This window comes from Pieris brassicae, chromosome 2 (genome assembly GCF_905147105.1).
Source record: "Pieris brassicae chromosome 2, ilPieBrab1.1, whole genome shotgun sequence".
Taxonomy (NCBI): Eukaryota; Metazoa; Arthropoda; class Insecta; order Lepidoptera; family Pieridae; genus Pieris; species Pieris brassicae.
This window is the reverse complement of record NC_059666.1, coordinates 9475638-9495030: the sequence shown is the minus strand read 5'-3', so window position 1 is coordinate 9495030 and position 19393 is coordinate 9475638. Positions and strand designations below refer to the sequence as shown.

Below are 19393 nucleotides of genomic sequence, written 5' to 3'. Positions count from 1 at the left end.
AAGTAGAATATAAAATATAACGACATATGAAATGGTGCCACCTTTGATGCCACTTCTGTTCAGCTTCACGATTTCCTTCACATTACCTTATTTCATTATAACTATAATGATATTATGAGAAAATTTAAAAATAACAAAGTCTCGACTCCTGCATGGTTTTCAGAGTTGCCCTCAACCTTATAGCGTAATAAAGTTGTCAAGTTTCAGATTTGTAATTGTCATTTTTCATATCTAGTAAATATTAAATAAGTGATAAATAAGAATTATTCGTTAATAAAAGTAATACTTGTAAACTATGTCTAAAATATTTACTCCAACGAATCAAATTCGATTAACTAATGTCGCCATTGTAAGATTAAAGAAAGGTGGTAAAAGGTTTGAAATTGCCTGCTATAGAAATAAAGTTATATCTTGGCGAAACAAAGTGTAAGCAAAAACAATTTTACCTGTAAAATGAACATTACATACAACAGCTAACAACCTTTACTTAATTACAGAGAAAAGGACATTGATGAAGTTCTACAAACACATACTGTATTTACAAATGTTTCAAAAGGTCAAGTTGCTAAAAAAGAAGATTTAGTCAAAATATTTGGTAAAGATGATCAGACTGAGATATGTAAGGAAATATTGGAAAAAGGTGAATTACAAGTGTCAGATAAAGAGAGGCATTCTCAAATTGATGCTTTATTCAAAGACATTGCAACTACTGTAGCTGACAAATGTGTCAATCCAGAGACAAAAAGGCCATATCCAGTTTCAATAATAGAAAAGGCCATGAAAGATATTCATTTTTCAGTTAATGTAAATAAAAATGGAAAACAGCAAGCATTGGATGTAATTCAAATGATTAAGAAAGAGATTCCTCTTGAAAGAGCTCAAATGAGGGTCAGAATACTATTAAGTGGTAAAGAAGCACGTAAGATAAGAGATAAGGCTGTGAAATTAACATCAAAAGTTGAAGAAGAATGTTGGGACGCTGGAACTGCTAACATTATCTGCCTGATAGATCCAGGTAGCTTCAGAAACCTAGACGAATTGATTAGAAGTGAAACAAAAGGTACTGGGCAATTTGAATTACTCAATCTGAAAGAAACAATTGAGGGAGAACAAACACTCTAATGTATTTTGTTATTATCTTTAATTAACACTTTTTTTTAACATAATAAACCCTTTTTTAAGTATATTTATTTCCCTTTTGTTTGAACAATACATACTACATAATTATGGTAAAGACTACTGTTAGAATGCCAAATGAAAAGTTTTTTAATAATAGTGAAATATGTAGTTTATACAGCACCTAATGTCTGAGACTATCAGCTATATGTAATATATTCTACGAGCGAGTACTATGCAATAATAAAATGCATTCTTTAAGTATGGTCTAACTACTACTTTACATAGATTTTTTTTCTTTATTTTAATCTAATTGTATGTTTATAAAGAAAATTGGCAATACATTGGTACCGTGGGAAAGGTGTATAGTGTACCCCTTACAAACCCCTAAAGTTTTTGTTGTACACACTCAGTTTGAGAGGTAATTTCAAATATGAATTAAAAATACATTCAAGTAGTATAAAATAGTTTTTCAATCTTGAAGTATTATAGCTTTTTGATGTTTTAGTTAAACCTTGTAGTTTAAATTTGGTTTAGTTTGTTGGTTGGATCGAGGCTTAATATAAATTCTATAGAATGAAAATATCTTGAAAAATAATAATAATGTAGCGCCTAAAAAGCCCCTGGGCTAAATTTGGGCGAAAAATCTCCAAGTTCGTATTGCTGGTTGAATGTTAGAAAATAGAAACTTAAGGATTTCTAATTTCTTTCTTTATAAGTAAGGATATATATGATGCTTGTATTTACATTTCACAATTGCCAAGATAAAGAGTAACAGTAAACAGACTACTTCAACTGGAACATAGTGTATACTGTAGTTATGTTTATAGTTCGTTTATTGCCACAGATCCACTTACGCAAATTAACATTTCGGGCTCTTAATCTTATTTTAAATAATTAAAATTGTGAGTTTTAATTGATCAAAACGTAAATAAGTAATAAAATTCATTCTAGTGTTTCGAAAAATACATTTATTGCGACAAAATTTGTAGTGTTACCATTGTTACAAATTACGTAAATTGGAACGTCAAAGTGAATGTACCCATCAGCGAATGAATGACAAATTAAAAAGTTTTATTTTTCTTATATTGGTACGAGATTTTATTGATTGTTTTCTTTCAAGATTTTCGGCCAGACGGCGACTGAAATTGCAAGTTACTGTGATATATTTATTTTCAATATTTAACTTTTCTTATCAAGCAATTAAATGATCAGGGATATCGAGTTATGTCTATAAGTAATGGAAGGTACAGAACTGGGTGGCGACCAGCAATTCTGTTTGAGATGGAACAATTTTCAAGCAAATATAACATCTCAATTCGAGGCACTGCGCGATGATGAGGACTTCGTGGATGTCACTCTGGCATGCGAGGGACACAGGTTGGAAGCACACAAAGTGGTTTTATCGGCGTGTAGTCCTTATTTCAAGGAATTATTTAAAGTAAGTCCATCTTTCACTCCCCACACTTTGATGTGTCACCATTACAATGACTCTAGTGAAAGTTGTTATGTATAAAACACTTGATCTACTTACAAATGCCATGTCTCGCGTTCCGGTTAAGTATTCGTGATTTCATTTATTTGTAGCTACTTTAGAATTCTGTTTCACAATTTCTAATTAATTCACTACCATTGAGTCTACAAAATCATTTTAATTGGAAATTTCACAAATCCTTAACATGAATTTATTTACATGCTTTAATTTCCTAAAAAACTTACATGCAAGGCTTGTATGTATTACTCGTTATTATGTGGATATACACAAAAATAAAAAAAATGTGTTTGAATTTCATAAATAGAAAAAACTGTAAACACAACTAAATATTATATAGATATTAGCAATGTTTTGGTAAATGTTGCAATTGCAATATTTTCTAATTAGATATATTATATCATATTACATAATATTTAAATTATTAAGGAGTTAATGTTGTCAAGTCTTGCAAAATTCCATGCAAAATAATTCAAGCAAAATATAATATATATATATATATATATATTGTTACTAGGTAAATCTTGTTACATTCTCTTTTTGTTGTTATTGTTTTTAGTAAATATTTGTAATTATACTTTTTGCAAAAAACATACTTACATACAATAATTCATGGGTATACAATTTTACAGTGATTGTTAGTCATGAGATTTATTTTTTTAAACTCTTAGTCTAAAGTAAAAACAGGAGATATAAGTATGTGCTCATATAATCAAAAGTGTTTAATTTATAAAAAATATTAAGAGAAATTTTTTCATCTGTTTAATGAGTTTAAAAATTTGATTTGTGAATACATCATCCCCACCCTATCAAAAGCTAAACAATAGCAATATTTGTTATTATTGTTTTATATATGTAAGATAAAATGTACCAGTATGTGGTCAAGTAGTTCACAATAAAATGTCACATATGGTAAGATAAAATAATACTTCAAAGATAAATATAAAAACTTTAATAAACATTACCTAACTTTGCAAATGATAACAATAATTCATATAAATCTGTTACTTCAGAGGAAGTAACAATGTAATTTTTATTTATGAAAATCCATATTGCACATGTTGGCAGTGTCAGTGACCCATTACACAATTGATAAGATCTAGGATTACTCTTATTTATTGGTGCTTTGATAAAATATATATAATAATTTGTTTATACTTAATAAGTAATTGTAAACTATTTTATGTACATAGGAGTTGCAAATAATCTGTTTTGGAATATAGAATGCTTTTATTATATATTTAATTATTTGCTTGTTTTCGTTGTTAAAGAATTAAGGTTAAGTGTTTGTCTAGTCTACAAGTGCTTTTAGAACAGTATTTTTAATTCAATTTCTTAGGAGACTGAGGCAAATGTTTATTACAGAATAATCCATGTCCTCATCCGATAATATTCATGCGGGATTGCGAAGTCTCTCATATAAGGGCACTGCTCCAGTTTATGTACGTAGGACAAGTGAACATCGCGCAGGCACAACTCAGCGCATTTCTTCGGACTGCCGATGCTCTACAAATTCGCGGCCTCACTGACTGCTCACAACACAACGATAAAGTATGTCATTATAATTTATTGAATGCTATTATCACATTGTTATATTTTAACATGTGTTTTATTTGCAGAAAACCAATCGAAAGTCTCCCCCGTCTCAATTACGCAATTTGCTCAGCGCTAAGCCCTCACATTCTACCTCCTCCTCCAAAGCCGCAAACCAAAATGTGGAATCGACCTCTGCCGATGACCAAGAGAAGAGCGCTAATCGCCGTTCTGCGAGGAATTCTCCTGAAGTGCCCAGAAATAATCTCAGCGAAGAAGCTTCCTTTCAAAGTTCTAGTCAAACGAGGCCTAATAATGATGACTATAGCCAAACCTGTAACTACCCCACATTGCGGGTGAAAACTGATCTCGAAGTGACAGATGTTAATAACGAAGAGAATGATATTCTTATGGATCCCGGTGATGCGGAGAGAGATAGCAAATCCCAGGATTTCAGCGCCACAGATTTGTTGGAACCAAAAATGGAAGTCCTCGAACAGGAAGCTAGTGATGAAGAGCGATCGGGGTTTCAGCCTTTATACTTTACTGAAAATAATACTCTCGCAAATCCTTTCGCCACACTTCAAGGTATGGGAAAGCAAACATATTTCTCAACACCCTAACAAGCACCACGTTTCTAAAGATTACTTTTAATACTGGTGTCTCATTGCAGGTAGTATGGATCTCATGACGGGAATGAACGCGGAGCTGACTGAGAACGCGGAAGGTAAATTCATTTTTTTAAATTCTCACGCCATTTTCACATGCACCAGTCGAACCGGCAGCCGCGCCCCCGGCGAACCTTTTTCACATTCGGCCTAGAAGAGAGCGCGCGGTTTTAACTCTCGTATACGGATTGAAGTATTAGGATGTTTATGAACGGTTAAAAATTTGTATGAAACCTTGGTGTTCCTTTTTGTCGTTCATAAGCAGCCGCATTTCTTGGTGCGCGGGTGTCGGGATATCGACGGCCGCCGCCCGCTTGTGTCGCCCGCCCAAAACCAGCCACCGCGCCACGGTTCAACAAGTATCGAGTGAACTAAGTAAATAATTAAAAATACGTTCTCGTTAATGATACTGAGTTGAATTTTACTGCGTCTGCGCCCTCCCGCCACTGTATTAATCTCCGAGCGCCACATTTAACTTATAAAATTATTTAAAAAATCTTTATACTGAATTGGGTTACCGTTTCATTATATCGTCATATGTAGAGCATGAACATTAAAAGCAGTTGTCAACAATAAAACAGTTGTCTTATCAAATACACGATTTACATCCATTAAATAGTATAACGTCGAACTTTCGGATTTAATTTGTTAAATATAAACCAATTGTTGCCGAAGTCAAATTTGCTCAAAATATATAATATATTAATATTATTATTATCTACTACTATTTTTTTACCTAATTATTAAAAATATCAGATTCATGTTTGTCATTCCATCAGATATATATCTATAATATCCATTCAAGTATTTAAGATAGAAAAAATATATATTTTGATGAATAATATTCTGAACAAAAAATATAAACTATTGAGGATAAACTCGGGAGTATTCTGTAAGGCGATGCAGCAGTGTCGAGGGGTAACGAGACTTGAGGTAATCCTGTTGGATGATAGAGCGGGGGGAAAACGTGTTCGCGTTGGCGCGGTCGTGGCGGGTAGGCGAGCGGACGGGCGGGGCGGGGCGTAGCGCAGTCGAACGTGGTGTTGTTGGCAGCGGGCGGCGCGAGCGGTGCGGGCGGCGTGCAGTGCGCGCGCTGCGGCCGCCGCTACTCCAACGCCTCCAACCTGCGCCAACACGTGCGGCTCATTCACGAGGCCCAGCCGGTGGTCTGCGCGCAGTGCGGCCGCTGCTTCAAGACGCCGCTCTACCTGCGCCGGCACACGCTTGCCCAACATCCGCCAAGGATCAAACCGCCGCCGCTGCCCCCCCTTCGCCCCGCGCACCGCTGACTTGACACCTAGGGCTTCCCGTGACACGCGCAACGTGACAGACGCTTATAGATTTGTATGATTATAACCCGCGGTAAATGTATACGAAGTAAAGACCATACAAGTATGTTTCAATTCGAGTGGTTGGGTTTAGTTGTTTCATTTTTTTAGATTATAAATAACTACGCCGAGTCTAATAGATTCTCTTAATTATCTATTGGATGATACAGTACCAGTCTATTGTATTGTGTATCTTAAATTATTGCTAATCATAAATTTTTTACTGTTCAGTTTCTTAATTATTATCAAATTACCTTTTTTGAACCCATCTTAATAACTCCTAAACATCCTTGCATGGTGTTTCGTGGGTATCTTATTAGATTTTACATTTTATCACATGACGGAAAGCCCTAGTAACCGCGCGCTCTCTTACTAACTAGACAACGCCGCAATAAAATAGCTGAATATTGTCTAATTTAATCTCACTCGTTTTTGAATGATCATTACTCACACTCGAATATACTTCTACTACTTTATTGCGGCGATGTCGGTCCTCTTCGTTGGGTAATATTATAGGGATGTGGCTTAAAGGAATAATGAAGACTGTGTAGGTACTAGTCTGTGATCGGAATGTTGCCGGGGGCCTGTATGCCGTCACACCTCTTCGCTTATTGCGTGCCTTTCAATAGTATACCGAGATCATCGCTTTAACGACGCTCCTCTTGTTGTAGCAATAAGCTTCCTAGATGTGTACAGTAAGCTTCCTTGCGTACGGGAATTCCTTAGTATTTACTACTAAGATAGTGCTGATTCACGTTGTCTGTTATTCTATACATAATATATGAGTCAAGGGGCCTCGTTGAAGGGAATTGAATACCTTCCTTTCTGACAATAGACTGATCGTTGTTAAGACATTTGTTGCAACCGGTGCTGATTTTTAATGTAGATTATTTACAGGTTAATGTATATAGATACCTATACACGTTACACACTCGCTCGGCCTCGTCCAACGCTTTGCAATAGGTATTTTCACGTGTTTCTTTTTCTACAGTTCACGCGTTGGATTGGGTCGAACTTATCGGTTTTATGTGTCGGATATACAATAATGAACCCGTCATTGACAACAATAGCAAAGTAATATTTTTATACACAATAGTTTTATCTTTACACAGATGTTATATTGTTGAGTGATCGGACGGCTCCCGGTTATAGTTTGTACAAATCTCTCGCATGTTACAATTTATAATACATAATTAGCTCGTCAGAGATTACACTGAGATAAGTAGCTATCTGTGTGTATTGTAAAGCCTAACTCACTAATGAATTATTAAAGGATATACACAGAGTTAAGAAAGAACTTGAATAATAATGGCTGATATTTTCAGTCTGGAATGTTCTACACACGATAGATACTTTAAAACATTTTATCGTCTGTGGCGTAGTCTCTAAGTTGCCATATAAAACCAGTGTCGGCACGCTGCGCTTGACTAGTATAAGATTACATATTCGCTTTATTTTTTATCTGTTATTTTTGAAAAATGATTGCCATTAAAAAAGCATCTAGTCATTTTAAAACATCTTAAAAGGGAACGATGTCGATATGATTAGGGTTGTGAATTACAATATTAGTTTGTAAAAATGTATTATTTGTGTATTGCCACGAGATCTCAGTAAGTTCCCATGATCTCTGAAATTTATTTTGCATTTAAAGTAATTTAAGTGAGCAGCCAAGTGAAAATTATGTATCGCGCTTTTTAAAGCCATCTTTAGGCTAAGTAAGGTCTAAGTTTAAATGATTTCTTTAAAATTGAAACGGGAATTATATGCTAAAAAATATTTCCTATTAACTTATCACTACAATTACAATGTATATGGATGTAAATTTAAACAAAATTATTCTCATGAAGTAATTAATTAATGCTTAAATCGATGACATGCTACTTTCGTATGGATGTCGGATATTTCGTATAAAATTGTATTCTATGGCACGCTTATTCATTTTTTTTAATCTAAGTAAAATATGTTCCATTCTGATGTACAAAAATGATGAGAGATACTAACAGAGCCTAGTAGGGTTTCTTATCTAAAATACGAGTCATAAAGGCTAGGAGTCGTTGATACTCCATAGAAACGGAAGGAAAGGAACCTTGTTACTATGGTAACAAACACGGTACAATATGGCCGAGTTTTCGCGACACACATGTCAAAAACCATTTAGTTTACTTTCCCTAATTAAGCCAATTAATTTCCGACAAATGTAAAGTATGTATCTGGTTTACATTTTTTGTTTAAAATACTTAATAATTCGTGTACATCAGAATTAAACACAGTTTTTAATAGGTTTAACTCATACAGACTGTTGCTTTTAAACGTTTTGTTAATCAAATTGTATTAAGTTTATTCATAAACCTATATTTTGATATTGCCTTATATCAATAATGTGATTAAATAGATACAATTTAAGTTTTTTCAAATCAATATTTAAAATAAAATGATTTAATGATCTGTCAATTTTAAAGTTATTTTATGATGTTTAATCTGTGCAATCGTTTCAGCAAAGACTATGTATAGTATAAATCATTGTAATTTTTTACAAAATACAAATAAAATAATGCTGATAAAATCGTTTTATTATAATAAATATATTTATTTTCTTTTGAACTTCTGAAAAGGTAAATGGTGAGTAGATAAGGATAAGACATTTTATATAAGGTTGTTCGTATGCGTGCACGTGAAACGCGTACAAAATTTCACGTGCTCTCGTGTGGTTTATTTATTTTAAACTCTTTAATACTGCTTAAATTATGTCGAGTTACTCAATGTGCACGTTAATTAACTTCAATTGTTGTCGGCCTTGCTATTAACGAGGACTAAAGTTAGTACCGTGTTGCCATGGTTATCAAGATATTTCCATGTAATAGGACGGTATCAATGGAGTTATATTTTCTGACGTCAAGACAATACAAATCTCTCATATTATCTAAGTATAGTATCATTAAGTAAAGACAGTACCACTTTCTTAAAAGTTGGCTATCCCATCGAGCGTTCTGGCACTAAGTGTCCATGGGTGATGGTAACACGGAACATCTGGCGTTCCTTATGGTTTGCCCGTTTAAAAACAGCTAACTTTTTATCCACGCTGAATAATAAGGCCGTATGAGTTTAATGTTCCTTATATTATGAACAGTTCCAGGTCGATGGGATGCGCGTAGGAACCGACCGGTGCCAGATGCAGTGTGGTTGGAACAGCATAGACGCGCTTTGCCTTTCGTCCTAAAGAGAGAGAACGAGCGAGCACCGACACCTAGACTCGTAAGTATTTCTTTAATATTAAATTTACAAAACAGATCCAAAGTTCTGTCTTAAACGGAAATAATGATAAAAACAAAAGTACTGATCGGTTTTTAATGAGTGATATATCAATTTATAGTACATTAATTAATGATTAGAAATAGCATCGAAAGGGCCTTCCTTATTTTTAAAACAGGCCCTTAAGCGCCGTGGCCAGTCGTTTATCGCAGGACGCACCATATTCATGTCGATTTCAGTGACTGCTTTTTTTCAAGATGACTTTAGAGTCTCAAAATTTTTATGGGGTTTATCACAGATCTTCCTCTCTAAAACCTGCCAAATTTTATAGTCCAAAGGATTAAGGTCCGGACTGGAGGAAGGCCAATCCTCATGTCTAAATAAGTCGATGTTGTGACGCTCAAACCAAGCTTGAGTGGTCATGGCTTTGTGTGCAGGCGCAGAATTCTGCTGGAACTCGAAGCCCCCTCACTCCCCCCCCCTAAGATCCCTCAAATAGCGTCTTTGACAAGCCGATCCAAAATCGTCTCTTGGTACGCTTTTGCACTGGTTTTGCAAAAATGAACCTCCATTGGCCCGTAATAGGACACTCCCAACCAGACCATTACTGATGATGGATGATGTCCATGTTGCACCCTCGTAACTTTATTTTAAGCTTTTTCAGAACTCCTAGCGTACACTCCATCATTCTGTTTATTGTACTTCTCTTCAATATCGAAAATGTTTTCGTCCGTAAAGAGGATATCACGGTGTCAGTTTTTCTTGTACCGCTTTAACAACACCCGCAATTTCTTAAGCCCTATTGCTTTTAGAAGAGCATGAAGTAAGTGCCCACTCTTTTTTTGTGTGCTCGTCGACCAAAATCTTCATTTACAATCTCTTTTACTGCTATCCTACTGACACCCATCTGCAAAGCCATCAACTTCTGTTTTCGGACAGGATTTCTTGCTATCCGCGCCTTGATAGATCTGATTACTGCTGGTGTTCTTGCGGAGCGTGGCCGGCCAGTTATTTTGTTGTTGTCACCACTAGAGACTTCATTGTACCTGTCAATAGTACGGTACACATGCCTAAGCGATATATTCAAATTTTTGAGCAACTTGAAAATGGTACTCGGTGAGTGCCCACAGCAGTGCAACGCAATAACAGCTATTTGGTTTTCTTTCAATGTACACTCCATCGTGAAAAATTACGGAAAGTGATTGTTTTTTGTTTTAAAACAATAGTCAAACATTCAAAAATAGAATGCAATAATTTTTTTATAAAATCATGTTCGAAATTTAGAATTTATGTGCCAGTGACAGAACTTTGGGACCAATTAACACAATGTCATTGCATCAACAGAATCTACACCACCCAAAGGTTACTAATGGAGCTTCATCAAACGGTATTCATTAGTTCCATGGAAATTAGGGATGTATTTTTAAATCTAGCTCAATGGGGGGATGGACTTTCAAGAAAAGAGCGTACCAATCCTTAAAATGCCGGCAATTCACTGGCGAGCCTTCTGGCAATGTAAGTGTCTATGAGCGGCGATAACACTTAACATCAGGCCTTTGCCGTTCGCCTTCTATTTCAAAAACCACAAGGCGACATAATTTTCAATTATTAGGCGAATCAAGCAATTTTTAAATAGTGTATATTAATAACCTCAATAAATATATTTTAATATTATAATGAATTGCTTAATCTGGATTTCTTGTAGATTCCGAAAATGCTAATATACATCGTAGATTGCATTGTTCTAAACAATTATGATTAACAACATAATATGCATAATGTGTGTCTCATAAGCACGTATTGTCTCGTTGACAAGTAAATTTCAATATTGCTTATTCAGTAGATTGGGCGACCTTTGCCACGGGATACTTTTTCATATATTCTTATATAGAAACAGATTATGTTGTACAAATAAATCGTTTGCGTTTACTGAGCCACTCTATATGTGTAGTTGGATATTTTTTTTTGTATTTGCGTAAATCAAAGATATAGTTATCTTAATCGATAAAGATCTTAGCGACCTATGATACTTTTACACAACTAAAGACATTACCTGTCCACATCGTATACATAATTTTCTTACTAACTACTAACTCACGTGAGACTGATCTTAAATTATCGTTTCGTATCCTTTTTTAAGTTTAGTTCCTATTTTTTTGTTCCTGTTTAGTTTTGTCTTAATAATTATGTGTAATATGTATTTTTTGCACTTCTTGCCTATCTTATCTAATTTAATACATATTTTTCTCTTCTCACAGTGGTTGCCTGGCAGGAATCGCTCGAAAGCGATAAGGCAGCCAGTTGCTCCTCCTTTTCATTAAATTATGTTAAATTTTTATGTGTGAATAAATAAATAAAGATCAGAGTTCAAAAACTGAGGTTTTTTGGGTATGAAACACAAATACAAACACGCACGCACGCATAAACACATATAGACACACCAATATTTATAGGTTTTGGTAGGCCGTTCACGGTAATTCTTTGTTACTACATACATTCGGTTTTGTAATTTTTATATAGGCTACCTAAATAAAAATATAAAATAAAATCTGTCTCTATATGAGATCTTCATAATCTTTGAATCAGTAACTAAAAATTGTTTTGTGTTAAACGGAATACGTTATTGGCCGTGCACTAATGAACTTTCTTTTTATATTCTCCACCCTCAAAGGCCGGCTCTAAAACGGCTGTCCACGGGTTGTGATGACTGCCCGTTTTGGGCGTCAACAAGCGTTTCTCACATATTTCTTCCATACGGTTGTGAAATGCTCTTCCTGTAGCTGTGCAGTCCTCGCTGACTAAATTATTTTAAGAATCTACTAAAAAGATTGTAGCATTTTTTATTATTTTAAATCGTCTGGATCATCTGGAAAAAACTGCTTATAGTGAGAACGCCGCTGTCTTCTTTTATTTTCAGCTTATATGTGATATAAATAAGTTTATTATTGTCGTCTGGTATCCAATCGTTCACAGATAAAACTCGGCGAGGGCGTGGAGATTCGGGAAGACCTATTGCGTGGAGTCAAATGGGGGGACTACAGAAAAGTGACGAGAGGTTTAGCAGCTGCGTTGTTCTCACCTATTGAATTGGCCACATGTTCTGTAACCGGGCAGAGGTGGTCACGCGCAGGTCAAGAGTCACGACCGACGAAGCCACCGTTGGACAGACGCAGAGTTCACGCACTGATTACATATGTGAGCAGGCATTTCCCCGATGTTGAAGTCAGTCGGATCAAGCAAGTTCTGGCCTATAAGTGCAAGGAGAACTGTGCAGCCCTAAGAATGAGAACGGCCAGGTAAGAGTGGCTTAAGATTAAAATGATTAAAAAGATTACGGTAAACTAGTCGAATCACGGCTCCAAATTATTTTCAAAATTTTTCATCACTTGGCAATGGTGTACCATCCAATAATGTGGTCGCGCATGCTCTTTAACCCCATAGAAATTAATTAAAACATTATGGTTTGTGAAAGGAATGAAAGAAGGTACAAATTTTTGTCTTAACCTAATCTAATTTGAACACAAACGTCACTTATTATACAACTGCGAATAGAGACAATATCTTTTAAATCATGCACTTAATATTATCAGGTTTAAAAAAAAATAAGGGGTCCAAAGCCATCCTTAATATTACTTGGGGTACTACATACAAATTTACCAAGATTATTATGGTAATGATAACACGATGTGATGAAATATTATATTATATATTCGCCGTCGGTAATTTCGTATTATCTGCAACGTACTTTGCTTTACCATTATCTTATTGAAAAAAATCTATACATACAAAAAAATATTTTTCCTCACATCTTTAATGATAAATTAGTACAATGTTTCAATTGGTTCGTGTATTTTCTATGTACTACAGTGCATATCCTGAGTCATGCATGAAGTCTTTATAAGAACGGGAATAGTTATGTCTTCTTCTTATCCTTTACACTCTTGACAGAGCGGTCGTGATCGTTATGTAGTATTAGAAGAGGCAGATGTGATGCGCTTCATGACGTTTCGCCATCGTTGCTTATTAGACGTCATCCTGCTACACTTATTGAGTGAACCTCCTACGGCATACTTGATCTGGTCAGTCCAACGTAGGTGGCATTCCGCGCGGTCTAGTGCCTACCTGGACGACAAAGCGTTCTATGGACTGAACACCACGCCGAGATACATGTCCGTAGAATGTAAGGATACGATATGTATTTCATTTATATTTTCTTTAATACTGTGTTCATAATAATCATATAAAGAAAAATTTAAATCCTCGTAGGCTTATGATAAACTGTAGTTTATACAAATATAATTGACTCTAAAATATATATTACAATTATTATAATCATTAAATTATCGTGCAATTCAAAGTTAGTAGTAATCTCGTTTCAGTAAGACTAGTCCAAACCTATTGAGGGATGAATAATGTTTAAGTTATTTATAAGGGAACATTTTCAGAAAAAGTAAATCTGTACACTATATTAACTATAGTCTCGTCTCTTTCTGTCAAATGGTGTTTCACTGTGATGAAAAGTGACAGAGTCCTTACATTTAATCGAGCTATTTTATTTTTATCAATAATAAAAGTGAATTTGTAAAAATATCTCAATTCTATTATTCGATTATATCTTCCGCACAAGGACTACATTATAGTGAAAATTACTATATTAAAAATCCATTCGTCTGTGAAACTTTATAATGGCATGTAAATATTTAATGATCTATCAAGACGGTACTCAATGCCGTCTATTATAATAATTATTATACAATTTATATCTATTTTATAAAATATGTTTTTATGAAAAGCAATCAGATATCTCCCATTCCAAAACAAAGGAATCCAGGAATTGGTCTTAGTTTTATAGGTAAAACCTTAACAGAACGTAATAATTTGATTCCTCAATGTTCATATGCGTTACCAATAGAAGATTATTAATGGGTTCCGACATTACGACATAAACCTAATTCTTGCAACATTACGACTGTGGTTTCTGATAATTTGTAATATATTGTATTACGTATGCATGGTTTTGTCACGTGATCAATTATTGATTGCTAATGTGATACCCATAAGTCACCGATAAAATTTGATTAGAACACAAAGGAATTAATGCAAATGAATTCCCTTTGGTTTTATTATTGTGGATAAATTCAATAAATGTTTGGGGCCATCGGGGCCGATGGGCAAACAGCACTTTGCGTGGGTTGTATTTTACTGTTATTACCATAAGTTCTTGGTTTTCTGTCCGCCATTAAAAATGATATATCAAACATATTTGTTGCGGTAGGAAGTTTTTTTAGAAGGCTATTTTTCTTCTTCGTTTCGATCTAATAAATAAATGTTTCGGTATCTACCAAAGACAAGGCATTTCCCTTTAAAAATACGTAGACGATAATTTAATTATTTCTCTACATAAATTGTGCTTAATTGTATGTTATGTCTACATATTATTTATATACTTAAATTGTTCTAAATTGCAACAGATTTTTGGCCTTATGTCTTAAATTTATTGTACATATTTACTTGAAAATATACTCGATGTTTGTAAAGATTATAAATAATTGGTCTATAGTAATATGAAATAGGCGTTTTGGATGGGATTAACACAAAAGTTTATTTCTTTTTAAATAGAATATATTTTATTAATCAAAGTATGTACCATTGCTATCTAAAACGGGAAAATAAAATTATATATTGTTTTCGATAAACAAATGCACGATAGTCAAAAAGAATAATTGGGAATTCCTAACCAAAGAGGTGATATTTGAGGTCAAAGTGGCCAGTACGTCAAATCGTCAATTTCATATGTAAAGACCTTATATTTTATTGATAACTGATTGATGAAAGAATGTCTAGAGATTTGCATATCTAACTGCGATATTGGTGTTATCATAATGACGGACAGACCGTTTTTTTTAATCGGGCATTCCGATATATTTATTATATATACATTTAATATTGCCAAATAAGTAAGCGAAAGGGTTTTCGTAAGTACTTTACGTCGTAAAACACTACTGATAACCGTTGCGAGGCCATTTATGTTTTTATCTAGCAAAGTAAACGAAAAACAAGTTTATTCAATAAGATATAATTTTAACATACACATATTGGTTATGTAATTACATATTGCGAGTTTTTTTTAAAAGCGTTCATCTCTGTTGCTTATGAATTATAATCAAATCAAGACCGGCTTGCCTTAGACCCAAAACGTCGACCGTGGGTGTCAGGCACAGGAGGCTGATCACCGACTTGCCTATTAGATTGATAAATGATCATGAAACAGATACAGAAATCTGAGGCCATAACCAAGGTTGTTGCGCCACTGATTTATATTTATTTTTTAGGCTATATTAAACTGTATATGGTAACATGCAACAGTTTTAAAAATTAAACACTGCAAATAATATCATATATATATATATGTACCTGTTCATGACATAAGGCTTTTTAAGGAAATATCCAAAAGGTTAATCGACATCACAGAAGACCGTAGAGCTGGCAGCTACCTACAAAGAATGCGTCTATCTATTTAAACCTTGCCTAAAGGGACTTTTAATAATATATTTTCCTTTTAATAATATATTTTAGTTATTATATGTTAGGGTTAGTTATTGTTTTTATACCTGTATCTTATATGCCATAAAATATTTTTTTGCCTATATGTGATACAAATACAAAGGCCGCCGTACGGGCGCACTCGAGGCAGTAATCCAATTTGAAGCAGGTTGTCGAACTGTTTCAGCGAGTCGAGCAACTACTTGCTAAGTGCAGCTGGCCGCCCGCCCTGCGACGATCCGCCCCATCACCCGCCCACACCCACGCCTAGACCGTCTTATTCCAACTAGTAAGTATATTTGAAATGACATAGGAGCTTCCTTTTACTTTACGTGACCATTTGTTTAAAGGCATTTTTTTGTTATTATTATATGTCAAATTAATAAAACAAAATTTTAAGAGAGCCAGTGACGCGCACCTATAAGTTTCGGCTGTAGTAGTGTTTTGGTCGGATCCGTGGTCCGCGGGCTTAACATGGCTTATAAGGCGCCAGCTGTGTCAGCTTATAAGTGAGTCTCCATACCTAAAGAGTAAAAAAATCCGTTAACTGACCTGTTTACTTCATAAATAAACTGATCATTTAAGAGCGCCCGTATTAGCATAATTTATTCGTGAGATGAGACAGACTATACGAGCGCGGAACAAAAATTAAATAAATGAAAAATTATTTTAATTTAATAACTCGTTACACAATGTTAGTAACAGCTCTCCTTATACTCAAAATGATTGAGTAAAAACGAAATTAGGCAAAAGTTAGAGCTGATGTTGTGTATTGAATATATTTTGTATTGTTTTTAATTTAAACATTACTTCGATCAAATCTAATTTACGATGAGTGATTTTGGTTAGTAAGGTTTTAATTAATGGAAACTTTCAGTGAGGCTTCAAAAGGCGGGGGGGCAGGGGGGACTAGTGGTGCGGGAGGGAGCGGGACTCCGGGAGGCGGAGGGGTGGGAAGAGGGCAGGGAGATGATGACACGCACTGATCCGCACATTGAGGAAACTATTAGCTATGTCCACACAGTGGGTGAACCAAATTATCAAAAAATTGCGGGTACCCTCTTTTCTGATATAAAATCAAACTACGACGAAATACTAGGCTACCTGCAAAACAGTTAAGAAGTTAAAAATTCTCCACATTAACATCAAGTCATTGATGGCATCGACAGAGAAATAATCAGAATTAACACATATCGTATAGGGTTTAACCAGTGTGGGCACACTAAAGAATCTTCCACTTTGAATTTTTTATACCCAGAGAGAATATTGCGATACACATGCGTCTTTCAAAGTGATAATTCTCAAACGGCATTGTTTCGAAGTTTTAGCGCGTTCGGCTCCCCGGCGATTTGATTTAGCATTCAGAGTACAGGCGATGCGCATATTTATTGTTTAGGTGATATTTTTCTATTGGCTACTAAAGAGGCCTCAGTCTCGAAGCTCTAGCAATAATTTATCAGGTTCCTAAGACATTATTCGTAGTTAGGTTTTCTTGCACGAATTTTCGCGAAACACTGCCGCTTCTAAACTTCTCTTCGCCTTTTTTTTTTAACTTTTAGTCATTTTCGAACCGCGTAACTATTAAGCATTTGAGTGCTGTACGAGGGACCGTTGCAATCGCAAAGTAATGGCATAATTATAGGACTAACATAGATATATCGTAGTCATTTCATTTTATAGTTGTAATGTAAAGATGAATTTATTTTGGAACGAGTCAGGTATTGGGTTTTCGGAGTGCTGTGATCGCGACGGTTTAAATGGAGTCATATTTTTTAATATATAAGTGTTAATTGTCTTTGCATTGTACGAAGACCTTTTTCATGAAAGTCTTAATTTTTCCAAGTCACGGTTTTCGTTATATGCAAAGATTACTTAGAGGTTATTTGACTATCACCACGCATTCACGGAGGGGCTGCATTGGGCGGCCTTAGTCGCGCCTTCACTGCCCATTTAATTAACTTTGGTTTACCAACTAATTGAATTTGAACTGTTTATGCATTTAACTGCGGATTCTGTTTTTACGTTCGCGTCACTAATGCGGCCTCGTGCGTCCCCACATTACGTCAATTGGTGATCGGAAGGCATTGCACATACATCTGCATAGGGATGTATTTATCATATCAATTAAGCAATAACTATTAACTATAATTTGATAAAGAGAATGATTTTTTTTTTAATTTTTTAAAAATACTATTTTAACCAAGTTGTTATAATGAATAGTTAGTAAATAACTCAATTCTCTAAAGTCCATGATCATATATATAGTTCTTTTGAACGGTGATCAAATCCTCATAATAATTATGTGACACACATAATCTAATATCATATCATATTATTTTACAAAATTTTCTACATATCCTGCACGAGTCACAGAAACAGACTGCGTGTGCCCATTCTAGATGTGAATGGTAAAAAATGGTTAACTTCAGAGCCAAATTAGTTTCCTACAACCTATGATCTCTTATTTAGTACACTATAGCTTATAAATTGTTATCTGTATATACAACGGTAGGGGTCAATTCGTATGTCAGTCTGTTTCTATGCCCCGCACTAGTCTCCCGATATTAAAGTTACAGTTACCAGATTTAGGATATTCTAGACACTCGACGCTGCGTAGTGATCTATACGATGCCAATTCAGTCGAAATGCTCAATTTTGCCAAATTTTTACTTGCCGAAAGTCTTGTCTATTGTTTTTTTTCGCGTTGTGTTCAGCCTTTCTCTTCGGTGAGTGGCTCGTTTTGCTCAACTGTGATGGGTGTTAGATGTTTTTCTTCGTAATCTGATTATACTCAATAGAGATCACGTGAGCGTGTGTTAATTGTAATTTAAAATGTATAACTTGAATGCTCGAGATGCAATATGTTAATTTTGTGCCAAATGATAAGTCGTAGCAATATAATCCTAATCTTGCGTAATTTGTTGCGTAGTGACCTATGAGGTTTCGAAGGTTTCTTTTACAAGACTATAGTAGTATATTTATACAGGGAAAGTGTTAGAATGTTGTTTGGATATAAGAATGTTGTAGCGGTATAATACTCAATACGCAGGATGTAAAAATAAACGCGTTACGATTACCTAAATACGCCTACGGGCAGTGGTCGTCCCCAAATCGGCTATTATTTTTACACTCTGTTCGTGCGCGAGCAATGGAACAAGAGAATTTATTTACTCATATAAGAATTCTTTATTAATTATGATAATCTTTTTTTACTAAAATGATATACTTTATTTCTCATTTTACAATTGTAATGGCAGCTGTCCGTATATCAGTGAGTGATATGATCAATCACTGGGTAAGGTTTCAAAGGTAAAGGCAACGATACATCGAACTTGACACATTGGGCACAAACTATTGAACGCTATCGCTTCCCTTCGTTTGTTGTAAATGATACGAGATTTCTAAAACATAGTTTGATAGAATGTTTGGGAGGCCCTTGTTATAAAGTCTAATTATATACATAT

At 34.7% G+C, this 19393-nt stretch overlaps 2 protein-coding genes across 3 annotated transcripts; both read left to right on the top strand.

Moving 5' to 3' along the window:
- Positions 1 to 228: 228 nt before the first annotated feature.
- Positions 229 to 1186, top strand: LOC123720890 (ribosome maturation protein SBDS). Its single transcript, XM_045677721.1, has 2 exons — positions 229 to 426; positions 498 to 1186. The coding sequence occupies exons 1-2, from the start codon at positions 296 to 298 to the stop codon at positions 1120 to 1122; spliced, it is 756 nt and encodes a 251-aa protein (XP_045533677.1). The 5' UTR covers positions 229 to 295; the 3' UTR covers positions 1123 to 1186.
- A 928-nt stretch (positions 1187 to 2114) lies between these two features.
- Positions 2115 to 16461, top strand: LOC123720053 (protein tramtrack, alpha isoform-like). Of its 2 annotated transcripts, none has more exons than XM_045676497.1 (8): positions 2115 to 2557; positions 3974 to 4159; positions 4228 to 4729; positions 4815 to 4868; positions 9265 to 9389; positions 12360 to 12682; positions 16117 to 16218; positions 16330 to 16461. In XM_045676497.1, coding segments are annotated over exons 1-8 (1494 nt in total). In that variant the 5' UTR covers positions 2115 to 2356; the 3' UTR covers positions 16331 to 16461. The 2 variants fall into 2 exon arrangements, with proteins under 2 accessions (XP_045532453.1, XP_045532452.1); XM_045676496.1 differs by having other exon boundaries at positions 2118 to 2557; positions 16099 to 16218; positions 16330 to 16455.
- Positions 16462 to 19393: the final 2932 nt, after the last annotated feature.